Source organism: Pezoporus wallicus, unplaced genomic scaffold (genome assembly GCF_028554395.1).
Source record: "Pezoporus wallicus isolate ANWC-B61680 ecotype Strahan unplaced genomic scaffold, APGP_CSIRO_Pwel_v1 contig_10049, whole genome shotgun sequence".
NCBI classification, from domain to species: Eukaryota; Metazoa; Chordata; class Aves; order Psittaciformes; family Psittacidae; genus Pezoporus; species Pezoporus wallicus.
In genome coordinates this window covers 21021-38223 of record NW_026638518.1, presented here as the reverse complement: position 1 = coordinate 38223, position 17203 = coordinate 21021, and the positions used below count along the sequence as shown (strand labels likewise).

Genomic DNA, 17203 nt, shown 5'->3' with positions numbered 1-17203 from the left:
TCTCTGTGGGTCTCTGTGGGCCTCACCTTGCAGGTGTCGCGCTGCCCCTCGGCGTAGCCGGCACACACCATGTCGGCGTGGATGGCGCGCGGCGGCAGCGCCCGCCCCATATCGATGCCGTAGAGGCGCCGGCACGTGCTCAGCGCCAGCACCGGCACCTCCAGCTCCTGCAGGCGCCGGGGGGCAGCTTGGGGGGACAATGGGGGTCAATGGGGGGCTATAGGGTCCCATTGGGTTCAGTTGCCCCCCATTGAATTCGGTTGACCCCCATCTCCCCCACTGCCCCCATTGATTCCATTGGACCCCCATTGATTCCCGTTGACTCCCATTGCCCCCTATTCCCCCCATTGATCCCCATTGACCCCATTCCCCCCATTCCCCCTCATTGCCCCCATTCCCCCATTGATCCCATTGCCCCCATTGACGCCCATTCATGCCCATTGATGCCGATTGCCCCCATTCCCCCATTGATCCCCGTTGACTCCCATTGAGCCCCATTGCTCCCCATTGCCCCCATTGTTCCCCATTCCCCCCCATTGCCCCCCACTGCCACCATTCTCCTCCATTCCCCCCATTGACCCCATTGATCCCCATTGACCCCCATTCCCCCAATTGCCTCCATTGACCCCCATTGCCCCCATTGATCCCCATTGATCCCCATTGACCCCATTGACCCCCATTCTCCCCCATTCATCCCCATTACCCCCATTAATCCCCATTGCCCCCCATACATCCCCATACATCCCCATTGACCCCCATTCTCCCCCATTCATCCCCATTACCCCCATTAATCCCCATTGCCCCCCATACATCCCCATTGCCCCCCATACATCCCCATACAACCCCATTGACCCCCATTCTCCCCCATTCATCCCCATTACCCCCATTAATCCCCATTGCCCCCCATACATCCCCATTGCCCCCCATACATCCCCATACATCCCCATTGACCCCCATTCTCCCCCATTCATCCCCATTACCCCCATTAATCCCCATTGCCCCCCATACATCCCCATACATCCCCATTGACCCCCATTCTCCCCCATTCATCCCCATTGCCCCCCATACATCCCCATTGCCCCCCATACATCCCCATTGATCCCCATTGACCCCCATTCTCCCCCATTCATCCCCATTGCCCCCCATTAATCCCTATTCCCCCCATTCCCCCCCATTCCCCCCCATTGCCCCCCTTCCCCCCCCTTCCCCCTCCCCCTCACCTCCATCCCGCGCCTCCCCCCAGCCGGTGGCCACGCAGCGGGCTCCGGGGGGGGGGAATGCGGGCCCGGGGGGGGGCAGGCAGACGGGGAGCACGCGGGGGCCCAGGGGCACGGCTCGCGCCAGGCGCGCCAGGGCCACGTCCCCGCTCGTGGCCTCGCCGCGGTACCGCGGGTGCGGCAGCACCTCGGCCACCGGCACCACGAGGCCTTGCGACGGCCCGGCCCGGGGGGGCAGCCACTGCGAGCCCAGCAGCACCGAGTACAGGCGGGGGTCACGGCTCCTGGGGGATCAGTGGGAGTCAATGGGGGGGAATGGTGGGCAAAGGGGGGCAATGGAAGTCAATGGGGATCAATGGGAATCAATGAAAGTCAATGGGGGTCAGTGGGAATCAATGGGAGTCAATGAAAGTCAATGGGAGTCAATGAAAGTCAATGGGGTCAATGGGAGTCAATGGGGGGCAATGGGAATCAATGAAAGTCAATGGGGGTCAACAGGAATCAATGGGAGTCAATGAAAGTCAATGGGAGTCAATGGGGGGCAATGGGAGGCAATGGGGGACAATGGGGATCAATGGGAATCAAAGAAAGTCAATGGGGGTCAACGGGAATCAATGGGAGTCAACGAAAGTCAATGGGGTCAATGGGGGGCAATGGGAGTCAATGGGGGGCAATGGGGATCAATGGGCATCAATGCGGGACAATGGGGATCAATAGGTATCAATGGAGATCAATGGGGATCAATGGAACTCAATGGGGGACAATGGGAGCCAATGGGGATCAATGGTGGTCAATGGGAGCCAATGGGGATCAATGAGAGTCAATGGCGGTCAATGGGGATCAATAGGGGTCAATGGGGATCAATAGGGGCCAATGGGGCTCAACGGGGGTCAATGGTGATCAATAGGGGTCAATGGGGGTCAACGGTGGTCAATGGGGATCAATAGGGGTCAATGGGGGTCAATGGGGATCAATAGGGGTCAATGGGGATCAATGGGGGTCAATGATAGTCAACGGGGGTCAATGGTGGTCAATGGCAGTCAATGGGAGCCAATGGGGATCAATGAGAGTCAATGGCGGTGAATGGGGATCAATAGGGGTCAATGGAGTTCAATGGTGGTCAATGGGGATCAATAGGGGTCAATGGGGATCAATGGGGATCAATAGGGGTCAATGAGAGTCAATGGGGGTCAATGGTGGTCAATGGCAGTCAATGGGAGCCAATGGGGATCAATGGTGGTGAATGGGCGTCAATGGAGGTCAATGGGAGCCAATGGGAGTCAATGGGGGTCAATGGGGATCAATGGGTGCCAAAGGGGATCAATGCCTTCAAACGGGGGTATCAGTGGGGCTGGATGGGGAATAAATGGGTCTCTAAGTTTCTCTATGGGTCCCTATGGTTGGCTATGGGTTGCTATGGGTCTCTATGGGTCCCTATGGGGTCTCTATGGGTCGCTATGGGTCTCTATGGGTCCCTATGGGGTCTCTATGGGGACCCCATGGCAACTCTATGGGTCGCTATGGGTCCCTATGGGGTCCCTATGGGGTCTCTATGTGTCCCTATGGGTCGCTATGGGTCGCTATGGGGCACTCACTCCTGGAAGCAGTGCGCAGCCGTCAGCACCCACTCGGGGGCCACGAGGGAGGCTCCGCACACGTGACCCCCCCGGCGCAGCAACGCCCCCGTCCAAGGCCACGCCCCCGGCGCCGCGTCCTCGCCCCCGACGTTGCGAACCTCCGGGCCGCCAGGGGGCGCCACAGGGCGGCCGCAGCCTATGGGGGGGGAGAGGGGTGCGATGGGGATCCGTGGGGAGGTGTGGGGAGATGGGGGGGGATGTGGGGAGATAAATGGAGACATGGGGAGATATAGGGAGATGTGGGGAGATATAGGGAGATGGGGGGAGATGGGGGGAGATGGGGGGAGATGGGGGGAGATGGGGGGAGATGTGGGGAGATGGGGGGAGATGGGGGGAGATGGGGGGAGATGGGGGGAGATGGGGGGAGATGGGGGGAGAGATACAGGGGGAGATGGGGGGGAGATGGGGCAGACGGGGGGGAGATGGGGGACATGGAGGGAGATGGGGGGAGATGGGGGGAGATGTGGGGAGAAGGGGGGAGATGGGGGGAGATGGGGGGGGATCGGGGGAGAGAAATGTAGACATGGGGAGATATAGGGAGATGTGGGGAGATGTGGGGAGATGTGGGGAGATGGGGGGAGATGGGGTGAGATGTGGGGAGATGTGGGGAGATGGGGGGAGATGTGGGGAGATGGGGGGAGATGGGGGGATGTGGGGGGGAGATGGGGATGTGGGGGGAGATGGGGGGATGTGGGGGGAGATGGGGGGAGATGGGGGGGATGGGGGAGATAAATGGAGACATGGGGAGATATAGGGAGATGTGGGGAGATGTGGGGAGATGTGGGGAGATGGGGGGAGATGTGGGGAGATGTGGGGAGATGGGGGGAGATGGGGGGAGATGGGGGGAGATGGGGGAGATGGGGGGAGATGGGGGGAGATGGGGGGAGATGGGGGGAGATGGGGGGGGATGTGGGGAGATAAATGGAGACATGGGGAGATATAGGGAGATGTGGGGAGATGTGGGGAGATGGGGGGAGATGGGGGGAGATGGGGGGGGATGTGGGGAGATAAATGGAGACATGGGGAGATATAGGGAGATGTGGGGAGATGGGGGGAGATGGGGGTATGGGGAGATATAGGGAGACATGGGGAGATATAGGGAGATATGGGGGGATATGGGGAGATATGGGGGGATGTGGGGAGATATGGGGGGATATGGGGAGATATGGGGGGATATGGGGGGATATGGAGGGATATGGGGAGATATGGAGAGATATAGGGAGATGTGGGGAGATATAGGGAGATATGAGGAGATGTGGAGAGATACAGGGAGACATGGGGAGATATAGGGAGATGTGGGGAGATATGGGGAGATATGGGGAGATAAATGGAGATATGGGGAGATATGAGAGATACGGGGAGATACGGGGCAATATGGGGATATATGGGGAGATAAAGGGAGATACGGGTAGGTATAGGGATATATAGAGATACATAGGGATATATAGGGATATATGGGGATACATAGGGATATATAGGGATATATGGGGATACATAGGGACACATGGGGATATATGGGGATACATAGGGACACATGGGGATATAGGGTATGGGGTATGGGGTGTCTCACCGAGCTTCTCCCAGTTCACTGTGGGGGGGGGAACAAACGGGGGTGTCACTTGACCCATAGATCCCCCCCATTGCCCAATAGAGCCCCATAGACCCTCATAGATCGCCATTGCCCCATGGATCCCCATTGCCCCATAGACCCCCCATTGCCCCATAGACCCCCATAGATCCCCATTGCCCCATAGCCCCTTATTGCCCCATAGATCCCCATTGCCCCATAGAGCCCCATAGCCCCCCATTACCCCATAGAGCCCCATAGCCCCCATAGCCCTATTGACACCCATTGCCTCATACCCCCCCATAGCCCCCCATTACCCCATAGAGCCCCATAGCCCCCATAGCCCCATTGACACCCATTGCCTCATGCACCCCCATAGCCCCCCATTACCCCATAGCCCCATTGACACCCATTGCCTCGTGCCCCCCCATAGCCCCATAGCTCTCACCTGAGTCCTCTCCGCCGTGGGTCCGGTCGCAGCCGTGGCTCCGGTGTGGGGCCAGCAGCAGCAGCAGCAGCAGCGGGAGGGGGGTGGCGCTGGGGGGCGCCATGGCCGCGGCTCTGCCCCACAAGTGGCCCCTGCCCCACAGGCTCCGGCTCTGACCCCGGCTCCGGCCCCACGGCGCTGTGGGGCGGGGCGGGAGCGGCAGGACGGGTTCTCCCACGCGCTGTGGGGCGGGATGTGGGGCAGGAGGGGGGGTGCGGGAGAGGAGGGTGTGGGGCGGGGGTGGGGCTGTTGATGGGGCAGGTTATGGGGCAGGCAATGAGTCAGGTTATGGGGCAGATATGGGGTAGGTTATGGGGCTGGTTATGGGGCAGGCAATGAGTCAGGTTTTGGGGCAGATATGGGGTAGGTTATGGGGCACGTACAGGGGGTGGTGGGGCAGGCAATGGGGTGTGGGGAGATGTGGGGCAGGGGGCCACAGAGGAGCCAAAGTCAGCACTTGGGGTGTCCAAACAGGTTTATTGGGGGCTGCGGTGCTTGTGCCCCATAGATGTGGGTCTGGGCCCCATAGATGTGGGTCAGGATCCTTCGCTGTGAGTCAGTGACCCCCTTATGTGGGTCAGAGGCCCAGAGATGTGGGTCTGGGCCCCACAGATGTGGGTCAGGATCCTCCATGGTGGGTCCAGGACCCCCATTCTGAGTGCGGGACCTGCAGACGTGGGTCTGGGCCCTATAGATTTGGGTCAGGATCCTCCACTGGGGGGTCAATGACCCCTTTAGGTGGGTCAGAACCCCATAGATGTGGGTCGGGATCCTCCATTGGGGGGCAATGAATGACCCCCTTATGTGGGTCTGTGCCCCGTAGATGTGGGTCTGTGCCCCACTGATATAGGTCTGGGCCCCATAGATGGGGGTCAGGACAGCACATGGGCCACGGGCACCTTGGTGGGGCGCCCCCCCTGTGGCACCACGAGGTCATCGGGGTCCTCGAGGTCCTCGTCATCGGGGTCCAGACCTATGGGGGGGGGACAAAGGGGTCACTGTGGGGCCCTATGGGTCTCTGTGGGGTCGCTATGGGTCGCTATGGAGTCTCTATGGGGTCTTCATGGGTCCCCATGGGGTCTCTATGGGTCCCTATGGGGTCTCTATGGGGTCCCTATGGGTCTCTATGGGGTCCCTATGGGTCTCTATGGGTCCCTATGGGGTGTCTATGGGTCCCTATGGGTCCCTATGGGGTCTCTATGGGGTCCCTATGGGTCTCTATGGGGTCCCTATGGGGTCTCTATGGGTCCCTATGGGTCTCTATGAGGTCCCGATTGGGGTCTCTATGGGGTCTTTATGGGGTCTCTATGGGGTCTCTATGGGGTCCCTATGGGTCTCTATGGGGTGTCTATGGGGTCTCTATGGGTCCCTATGGGGTCTCTATGGGGTCCCTATGGGTCTCTATGGGGTCCCTATGGGGTCTCTATGGGTCCCTATGGGTCTCTATGAGGTCCCGATTGGGGTCTCTATGGGGTCTTTATGGGGTCTCTATGGGTCCCTATGGGGTCTCTATGGGGTCCCTATGGGTGTCTATGGGGTCCCTATGGGGTCTCTATGGGGTCCCTATGGGTCTCTATGGGGTCCCTATGGGTGTCTATGGGGTCCCTATGGGGTCCCTATGGGGTCTCTATGGGGTCCCTATGGGTGTCTATGGGGTCCCTATGGGTCTCTATGGGGTCCCTATGGGTGTCTATGGGGTCCCTATGGGGTCTCTATGGGGTCCCTATGGGTCTCTATGGGGTCCCTATGGGTGTCTATGGGGTCCCTATGGGGTCCCTATGGGGTCTCTATGGGGTCCCTATGGGTCTCTATGGGGTCCCTATGGGTGTCTATGGGGTCCCTATGGGTCTCTATGGGGTCCCTATGGGTGTCTATGGGGTCCCTATGGGGTCTCTATGGGGTCTCTATGGGGTCTCTATGGGGTCCCTATGGGGTCTCTATGGGGTCTCTATGGGTCCCTATGGGGTCTCTATGGGGTCTCTATGGGTCCCTATGGGTCTCTATGGGTCTCTATGGGGTCCCTATGGGGTCTCTATGGGGTCTCTATGGGTCTCTATGGGGTCCCTATGGGTCCCGCTCACCCCGCGCCAGGAGCCGCGCGCGCCGGCGGTCACGTGGGAAGGCGGAGGCGGTGCCCAGGAAGGCCCCGCCCCCGAGCGCGGCCACGAAGGGGCAGAGCAGGAGCGCGAGCCCCAGCGCGCGCGCGGCCGCCAGGGAGGAAGGAGCGGGGCCGGCGGAGGAGCGCAGCCAATCACTGAGCTGCGGGCGTGGGAACCGAAGGGGCGGGGTCAGCGCCCGGGCCCATTCATACCCCTTGAGGCCCATTGATGCCCATTGACTCCCATTGATCCCCATTGACTCCCATTGACTCCCATTGACCCCATTGATTCCCATTGATCCCCATTGACTCCCATTGATCCCCATTGACTCCCATTGATCCCCATTGACTCCCACTGACCCCATTGATTCCCATTGATCCCCATTGACTCCCATTGATCCCCATTGATCCCCATTGACTCCCATTGATCCCTATTGACTCTCGTACCCCACCCATAGCCCCCCCCAGACAACCACTGACACCCATACACCCACATATACACCCATAGACACCCATATACACCCCACAAACCCCCATAGACCCTTCCATAGCCCCCCATAGACCCCCCATAGCCCACCCACAGACCCCCATAGCCCGCCCCATAGATGCCCATAGAAACCCACAGATGCCCATAACCACCACACAGACCACCACAGCCTCCCATAGACCCCCATAGCTCCCCATAGCCCCTCCACAGACCCCCACAGACCCCCCAGAGCCTCCATAGACCCCCATAGCCCCCCCCAGACCCCCCATAGCCCCCCCCCAGACCCCCCATAGCCCCCCCATACCCCCCATAGCCCCTCCACAGACCCCCATATCCCCCATAGCCCCTGTCTGACCGCCCCCACGAGCACGGGGCTCCCGGCGTCCCCCAGCAGGTGGGAGGTGATGATCTGCAGTGCCTCGGCCGTGGAGCGACGTGTGGGCACCACCACGTGCTGGGGGGGGAGGTCACGTGATCACACACGGACCCCCCCCCCCTTCCCCCATAACCATACACATGGACCCATCTGTGGGGGAGATGGGGGGATAGGGGGTTCTACAGGGGTCTATGGGGGGGGCTATAGGGGTCTATGGGGGTCTTTATGGGGGTCTATTGGGGACTATAAGGGTCTATGGGGGTCTGAGGGGTCTTTATGGGGGGTCTATGGAGGGCCTATGGGGGTCTATGGGGGTATATAGGTGTCTGTGGAGATCTATGGGGGATCTATGGGGGGCTATGTGGGGCTGTGGGGGGCTATGGGCGTTCTAAGGGGGTCTATGGGGGATCTATGGGGGGCTATGGGGGTCTATAGGGGTCTATGGGGCTCTATGGGGGTCTATGGGGGGTCTATGGAGGGGTCTATGGAGGGATATGGGGTGTCTATGGGGGGTTTGTGGGGGTTATGGGGCAGGACCCACCATAAGGATCTCAGCCACGATGGCCCAGTTGAGGCTGAGCAGCGACTCCCCCAGGAAGATGAAGATCTGTGGGGAGAGACCCATAGAGACCCCATAGAAACACACAGACACCCCACAGAGACCCCACAGAGACCCATAGAGACCCCATAGAGACCCCATCAAGACCCCATAGAAACCCAGAGACCCCATAAAAACCCATAGAGGCCCCATAGAGACCCACAGACACCCCACAGAGACAGCATAAAGACCCACAGATATGCCATAGCCACCCCATAGCCCCCCACAGAGCCCTATAGCCCCCCACAAATAATCATAGACCCACACAGACTCCCACAGCCACCCCATAGACACCCCCTTGCCATCCCATAGACCCACATAGCCCCCATAGACCCCCCATAGACCCCCATAAACACCCCATAGACCCTCATAGTCCCCCCATTGACACCCCATAGGCACTCACATAGGCCGCCGTGGGGCTGGGCCGGGCGGCCATGATGGCGAGCAGCAGGCAGGGGGCAGCCCCCAGCAGCCCCATAGCGCAGAGCAGGGGCTCAGCCCGGGGGCAATGGGGGCTCCAGCGCCGGGAAAGCTCCGCCCCCAGCCCCACCCCCAGCACCCCCGAGGCCACCGTCAGAGCCCCGAAGAGCATGCTGGGAAGTGGGGAGATGGGGGTCAATGGGGGCTATGGGGGTAATGGAGGCAATGGGGTAATGGGGGGCAATGGGGATAATGGGGGTGATGGGGGAAATGGTGTGATGGGGGCAATGGGGGTAAGGGGGTGATGGGGGAAATGGGGGTAAGGGGTTATCAATGGGTATCAAAGGGTAATCAATGGGTATCAATGGGCATCAATGAGTTATCAGTGGGATCAGTGGGTTATCAATGGGTATGAATGGGTATCAATGGGATCAATGGGTATCAATAGGTTATCATTGGGATGAATGGGTTATCAATGGGATCAATGGGTTATCAATGGGATCAATGGGTGCCAATGGGATCAATGGGTTATCAATGGGTTATCAATGGGATCAATGGGTGTTAATGGCTATCAATGGGATCAATGGCTATCAATGGGATCAATGGTTATCAATGGGTGTCAATGGGGATCAATGGGATCAATGGCTATCAATGGGATCAATGGGTGTCAATGGGGATGAATGGGTGTCAATGGTTATCAATGGTTATCAATGGGATCAATGGGTGTCAATGGGTATCAATGGGATCAATGGGATCAATGGGTGTCAATGGGGATGAATGGGTGTCAATGGTTATCAATGGTTATCAATGGGATCAATGGGTGTCAATGGGTATCAATGGGATCAATGGTTATCAATGGGATCAATGGGATGAATGGGTGTCAATGGGGATGAATGGGTGTCAATGGTTATAAATGGTTGTCAATGGTTATAAATGGTTATCAATGGTTATCAATGGGATCAATGGGATGAATGGGTGTCAATGGGGATGAATGGGTGTCAATGGTTATCAATGGGATGAATGGGTGTCAATGGGGATGAATGGGTGTCAATGGGGATGAATGGGTGTTAATGGGGATGAATGGGTGTCAATGGGGATGAATGGGTGTCAATGGTTATCAATGGGGATGAATGGGTGTCAATGGGATCAATGGGATGAATGGGTGTCAATGGGGATGAATGGGGCTCCCACCTCTCGCTGCTCTCGCAGCGGTGCCCCCGGGGGCAGGGCTCCCCCCTTCCCGTCGCCTCCCGGCACCGCACCAGGAACGCGGGGGCCCAGAGCGCCAGCGCCCCCGTCACGAAGGCCACGGCCGTGAAACCCAGCGTGGAGAGCACCAGCGAGCGGCTGGGGGGACACGGCACCCTATGGGACCCCATGGCACCCTATGGGACCCTATGGGATCCTATGGCACCCTATGGGATCCTATGGGATCCTATGGGACCCTATGGGATCCTATGGGACCCTATGGCACCCTATGGGACCCCATGGCACCCTATGGGACCCCATGGCACCCTATGGGATCCTATGGCACCCTATGGGATCCTATGGGATCCTATGGGACCCTATGGCACCCTATGGGACCCCATGGCACCCTATGGGACCCTATGGGACCCCATGGCACCCTATGGGACCCCATGGCACCCTATGGGACCCTATGGGATCCTATGGGATCCTATGGCACCCTATGGGATCCTATGGGATCCTATGGGACCCTATGGCACCCTATGGGACCCCATGGCACCCTATGGGACCCCATGGCACCCTATGGGACCCTATGGCACCCTATGGGACCCCATGGCACCCTATGGGATCCTATGGCACCCTATGGGACCCTATGGCACCCTATGGGACCCCATGGCACCCTATGGGACCCTATGGGACCCCATGGCACCCTATGGGACCCCATGGCACCCTATGGGACCCTATGGCACCCTATGGGACCCCATGGCACCCTATGGGACCCTATGGGACCCCATGGCACCCTATGGGACCCCATGGCACCCTATGGGACCCTATGGGACCCCATGGCACCCTATGGGACCCTATGGCACCTATGAGATCCCTATGGCACCCTATGGCACCCTATGGGATCCTATGGCACCCTATGGGATCCTATGGGATCCTATGGGATCCTATGGCACCCTATGGGATCCTATGGCACCCAATGGGATCCTATGGCACCCTATGGGATCCTATGGGATCCTATGGCACCCTATGGGATCCTATGGCACCCTATGGCACCCTATGGGATCCTATGGCACCCTATGGCACCCAATGGGATCCTATGGCATCCTATGGCACCCTATGGGATCCCTATGGCACCCTATGGTATTCTATGTTACTCCTATGGCACCCTATGGGATCCTATGGGACCCCTATGGCACCCAAAGGTACCCCAATGGCATCCTACAGTACCCTATCCTACCAATAGCACCCTATGGCACCATAAGGTACCATGGGGTACCCACAGACCCCCCACAGGCACCCATAGACACACATAAGACACCCACTGCCCCCCATGTCCCCACTGACTCCCATTGCCCCCCATGCAGTCCCTATGGCCCCCCCATGCAGTCACTTGGTGAGCAGGTCCCGGAGGTCGCTGCCCCACGCGCTGTGGGTCAGGGGGGTGCCAGGGGGGGTCTCGGTGCCCCCCCGGGGGGGGTCGGTCACCAGGGTCACCAACAGCGCCAGCGCCACCAGCCCCAGCACGGGGGTCACCTGCAGGGGGCAATGGGGGGCAATGGGGATCAATGGGGATCAATGGGGTCAATGGGGGGCAATGGGTATGAATGGGGTCAATCGGGATCAATGGGAGTCAATGGGTATGAATGGGGGTCAATGGGGATCAATGGGGATCAATGGGTATGAATGGGGTCAATGGGGATCAATGGGGGTCAATGGGTATGAATGGGGTCAATGGGGATCAATGGGGGGCAATGGGAGTCAATGGGTATGAATGGGGTCAATGGGTATGAATGGGGGCAATGGGTATCAATGGGTATGAATGGGGTCAATGGGATCAATGGGGGTCAATGGGATCAACGGGTATGAATGGGGTCAATGGGGATCAATGGGGATCAATGGGTATGAATGGGGTCAATGGGGATCAATGGGTATGAATGGGGTCAATGGGGATCAATGGGGATCAATGGGTATGAATGGGGGTCAATGGGGATCAATGGGAGTCAATGGGTATGAATGGGGGTCAATGGGGATCAATGGGGATCAATGGGTATCAATGGGATCAATGGGAGTCAATGGGTATGAATGGGGTCAATGGGATCAATGGGGGTCAATGGGGATCAATGGGTACAAATGGGATCAATGGGGATCAATGGGGGTCAATGGGGATCAATGGGGATCAATGGGAGTCAATGGGTATGAATGGGGTCAATGGGGGTCAATGGGATCAATGGGGGTCAATGGGTATCAATGGGTATGAATGAGGTCAATGGGGATCAATGGGATCAATGGGGGTCAATGGGACCAATGGTCACGGGGGGGTTTCTCACCCGCAGGGCCCAGCGCCAATCGGTTGCCACCTCCTTGACCTTTGCCCCCGTGATGTAACCCAGGCCACTGGGGGGGGGGATGTGGGGTCATGCACCCCACAGCCCCCCACAGCCCCCTTTAGAACCCCCTAGACCCACCTGGCCTCCCCCTAGGCCTGCCATACAACCCCCACAGCCCCCCCATAGAGCCCCATAGCCCCCAAAAGATGCCCCATAGACACCCACAGACCCCCATAGCCCACCATACCCCCCGTCTAGACCCCCATAGACTCCCCATAGGCCCCCATAGCCCCAAATAGACACCCCATAGACCCCCCATAGCATCCCCTAGGCCCCCCATAGCCCCTCCACAGACCCCCATAGCTCCCCCATTATCCCCCCATATCCCCCCAGAGACCCCTCATAGCCCCCCATAACTCCCCCATAGACCCACATATCCTGCTCCAGACCCCCCATAGACCCCCATATCCCCCCACAGACCCCCATAGCTCCCCCATATCCCCACATAGAGCCCTCATAACCCTCCATAGACCCCCCCATAGACCCCCATTATCCCCCCATATCCCCCCACAGACCCCGCCATAGTCCCCTCATAGCCCCCCATAACCCCCCCACAGACCCACATATCCTGCCCCAGACCCCCCCCAGACCCCTCATAGCCCCCATGACCCCCCCATAGACCCCCATATCCCCCCCACAGACCCCCCATAGCCCCCATAACCCCCCCATAGACCCCCATATCCCCCCACAGACCCCCATAGCTCCCCCATATCCCCACATAGACCCCTCATAACCCCCCACAGACCCCCCCATAGCCCCCCACAGCCCCCCATTACCTGCCCAGGGGCACAGCCAGGTAGAACCCCCCCAGTGCGCGGCTGCGGGGGGGCCCGGGGGGGCTCAGGTCGGCCACGAGGGTCGGGGCCACCGTGGAGAAGGCGGCTTCACCAGCACCCACCAGCGCCCGCGCCAGCAACAGCGCCCAGAACCCCTGCGCCAAGGGGGCTATGGGGCTGGGGGGGCTATGGGGGGCTATGGGGGTGTCTATGGGGGGATATGGGGGGGCTATGGGGGGATATGGGGGGATATGTGGGGCTATGGGGGTCTATGGGGGGATATGGGGGGGCTATGGGGGGGCGATGGGGTTCTATCGGGGGGCTATGGGGATCTATGGGGGGTCTATGGGGGTCCAGGCCTATGTGACCACTGGGTTCAATGGGTGTGAATGGGGGTCAATGGGGATCAGTGGGGCTCAATGGGGATCAATGGGGTCTATGTGGGCTCTGTGGAGTAGGGGGAATAAAGGGGTTGCCCCACAAGCACCCCATTACCCACCCTGACCATCCCCCATACCCCCCCATAGACACCCTCAGCCCCCCACAGACCCCCATAGCCACCCATAGACCCCCACAGTGCCCCACAGCTCCCTCATAGCGCCCCATAGTCCCCCCATAGCCCCCCCAAAAGACCCCCATAACCCCCCCATAAAGCCCCATAGACCACCATAACCCCCCCATAGAGCCCCATAGACCCCCATAACCCCCCCATAAAGCCCCATAGACCCCCATAACCCCCCCATAGAGCCCCATAGACCCCCATAACCCCCCCATAGAGCCCCATAGACCCCCATAACCCCCCCATAGAGCCCCATAGACCCCCATAACCCCCCCATAAAGCCCCATAGACCCCCATAACCCCCCCATAGAGCCCCATAGACCCCCATAACCCCACCAGAGAGCCCTATAGACCCCCATACCCCCCCCATAAAGCCCCATAGCGCCCCATACCCCCCCCATAGCGCCCCATAGCCCCTCACCTGGGGGGGCACGAAGCTCCCGGCCATGGTCGCAGCCGCCCATAGGGCAAGGCCGAGGCTCAGGAGCCGCTTCCGGCTCTTGCGATCCCCCCAATAGCCACAGAGGGGCGCCAGCACCATGTAACTGCCAATGAACACTGTGGGGCGGCCCCATAAGTGTGGGGCAGACCCCTATGTGTGGGGCAGACCCATAAGTGGGGGGCAGACCCATAAGTGGGGGGCAGACCCCTATGTGTGGGGCAGACCCATAAGTGTGGGGCAGACCCCTATGTGTGGGGCAGACCCATAAGTGGGGGGCAGACCCATAAGTGGGGGGCAGACCCCTATGTGTGGGGCAGACCCATAAGTGGGGGGCAGACCCATAAGTGGGGGGCAGGCCCCTATATGTGGGGCAGATCCCTATGTGTGGGGCAGTCCCATTGCAGTGGCTCAACCCCCTATGTATAGGGCAGCCCCATAGCTGTGGCTCAGTCCCCTAGGCATAGGGCAGCCCCATAGCTGTGGCTCAGCCCCCTATGTATAGGGCAGCCTCATAGCTGTGACTCAGTCCCCTATGCATAGGGCAGCCCCATAGCTGTGACTCAGAACGTTATGTATGGGAGAGCCCCATGGCTATGGGGCAGCCCCACATGTGTGGGGCAGGGGGGGTCGCACCTGTCTGCAGGAGCCCGGAGCTGCTGTCGCCGATGCTGAAGAAATCCTCAACATCGGGGAGGACGCCTGGGAGGGGGGAGAGAATGTGGGGCTGCCCCATAGCACCCATAGGGATGCATAGGGACCCATAGCAACCATAGGGACCCATAGCACCCATAGGGACCCATAGCAACCATAGGAACTCGTAAGGACCCATAACACCTATAGCATCCATAGGGACCCATAGCACCCATAGGGACCCAGAGCGACCCACAGCCACCCTATGTCACCCTATAGCGCCCCATAGAGCCCCCCCCCCCAGGTACCGGCCACAGTGAAGCGGTCCATGTAGTTGAGCAGGTTGATGTAGCAGAGAATGGCGATGCTCAGGCGGGCCCCGGGGGGCGCTGTGGGGCAGGGGCCATCGCTATGGGGCGCTATGGGGCAGGAGCCGTCGCTATGGGGCGCTATGGGGCAGGGGCCGTCGCTATGGGGCGCGGTGGGGCACGACGGGCTCCCCCCATCGCCGGTGTCGTCGGCGCGAAGCAGCTCCGGCCCCGACGCCATGGGGCAGGCCTGGGGAGGGGGGAAACAATGCGGGGGGGTTATGGGGCTGCCCCATAGAGAGCGGCGCCAGAGACATACACAGACCCCTATAGAACACTATAGACCCCCACAGACCCCTATAGACCCCACAGACACCCATAAACACCCCATGGACCACCATAGACCCCCCACAGACCCCCTATAGATGCCCACAGACCCCCCATAGAGCCCCACAGACCCCCATAAACCCCACAGATCCCCATAGACCCCTATAGAGCCCCATAGACCCCACAAACCCTCCACAGACCCCCATAGAGCCCCACAGACCCCCCACAGACAACCCATAGTCCCCCATTGCCCCCCCACAGACCTCCACAGACCCCCATAGTGCCCCATAGACCCCCCACAGACCCCTATAGACACCCCATAGTCCCCCACAGATCCCCATAGACCCCCCATAGACCCCAGAAACCCCCATAGACTCCAATAGAGCCCCACAGACCCCCCTTAGACCCCCCATAGATCTTCCACAGACCCCTCACAGACCCCTATAGAGCCCCATAGACCCCATAAACCCCCCATAGACCACTATAGAGCCCCATAGACCCCCATAGACAAAACATAGACCCCCACAGCCCTCCCACAGAGCCCCATAGACTCCGCAGACCCCCCACAGACCCCTATAGAGCCCCATAGACAAAACATAGACCCCCATAGCGCCTCACAGACCCTCCAGACCCCACATGGACCCCTACAGACCCCCATAGACCCCATAGAACCCCATAGACTCCCCATAAACCCCCATAGAGCCCCACAGACCCTCCACAGACCCCCCATAGAACCCTATATAGCCCCATAGAGCCCCATAGACCCCCATAGCGCCCCATAGCCCCCCGATCACGTGATCTCCCCTTTCCCAACCCCCCGGTTACCCGCCCGCGAGTCGCTGCCGCCGCGGCGTCACGTGATCTCGCTCACGTGACAGCACAACCCCCCCCCCCTTCCTCATTGCCCCTCCCCTTCCGGCCCTGGGAAGGAACCAATCCGGAAGCGCCTTGGGAAGGGGACCGCGGGGTTTCGTCGTGACGTCGCCGGTGACGTCAGCTCGTGTCGTTCCCCCCCGCCACGTCGTGACGTCACATCCAGGGATGACCCCCCCCCCGAGGGGGCGTTGTGACGTCATCGCGTCATCGTCTGCGTCGTGTGCAACACCCGGGGTTGCTCGCACGCGATTGGCTGAGCTTGGCCCCGCCCCTTGGCGCTGATTGGCTGGGGGGGGGCTGGGAGTGGCGCCAAGAGACACAATGGGATCAATGGGATCCATTGGGATCAATGGGATCCATACTGGGATCCATGCTGGGATCAATGGGATCCATTGGGATCAATGGGATCCATACTGGGAGCACTGGGATCAATGGGATCCGTACTGGGATCAATGGGATCAATGGGATCCGTACTGGGAGCCATTGGAAGCAATGGGATCCATACTGGGAGCACTGGGATCAACAGGATCCATACTGGGATCAATGGGATCCGTACTGGGAGCACTGGGATCAATGGGATCTGTACTGGGGTCGATGGGATCCATACTGGGAGCACTGGGATCAATGGGATCCATACTGGGAGTGCTGGGATCACTGGGATCCATACTGGGATCAATGGGATCTGTACTGGGGTCAATGGGATCCATACTGGGATCAATGGGATCAATGGGATCCATACTGGGAGCACTGGGACCAATGGATCCGTACTGGGATCAATGGGGTCAATGGGATCCGTACTGGGATCAATGGATCTGTACTG

The 17203-nt window shown here is 59.7% G+C and overlaps 2 protein-coding genes across 2 annotated transcripts; both read right to left on the bottom strand.

Moving 5' to 3' along the window:
- Nucleotides 1–26: 26 nt before the first annotated feature.
- On the bottom strand, nucleotides 27–4972 carry LOC130600111 (serine protease 33-like; the record flags this gene model as incomplete). Its single annotated transcript, XM_057411179.1, is given in 4 exon segments — nucleotides 27–187; nucleotides 1221–1498; nucleotides 2807–2990; nucleotides 4870–4972. Coding segments are annotated over 4 exon segments (726 nt in total), but the record flags the coding sequence as incomplete, so codon positions are not given.
- Nucleotides 4973–5365: 393 nt separating this feature from the next.
- SPNS1 (SPNS lysolipid transporter 1, lysophospholipid) lies at nucleotides 5366–16393 on the bottom strand. The gene is made up of 14 exons (XM_057411176.1): nucleotides 16333–16393; nucleotides 15181–15430; nucleotides 14876–14941; nucleotides 14222–14358; nucleotides 13242–13396; nucleotides 12406–12472; nucleotides 11469–11611; nucleotides 10079–10234; nucleotides 8871–9060; nucleotides 8411–8476; nucleotides 7849–7947; nucleotides 6990–7167; nucleotides 5705–5881; nucleotides 5366–5452 (listed from the first exon to the last, which is right to left on the bottom strand). The coding sequence occupies exons 2-13, from the start codon at nucleotides 15419–15421 to the stop codon at nucleotides 5781–5783; spliced, it is 1599 nt and encodes a 532-aa protein (XP_057267159.1). The 5' UTR covers nucleotides 15422–15430; nucleotides 16333–16393; the 3' UTR covers nucleotides 5366–5452; nucleotides 5705–5780.
- Nucleotides 16394–17203: the final 810 nt, after the last annotated feature.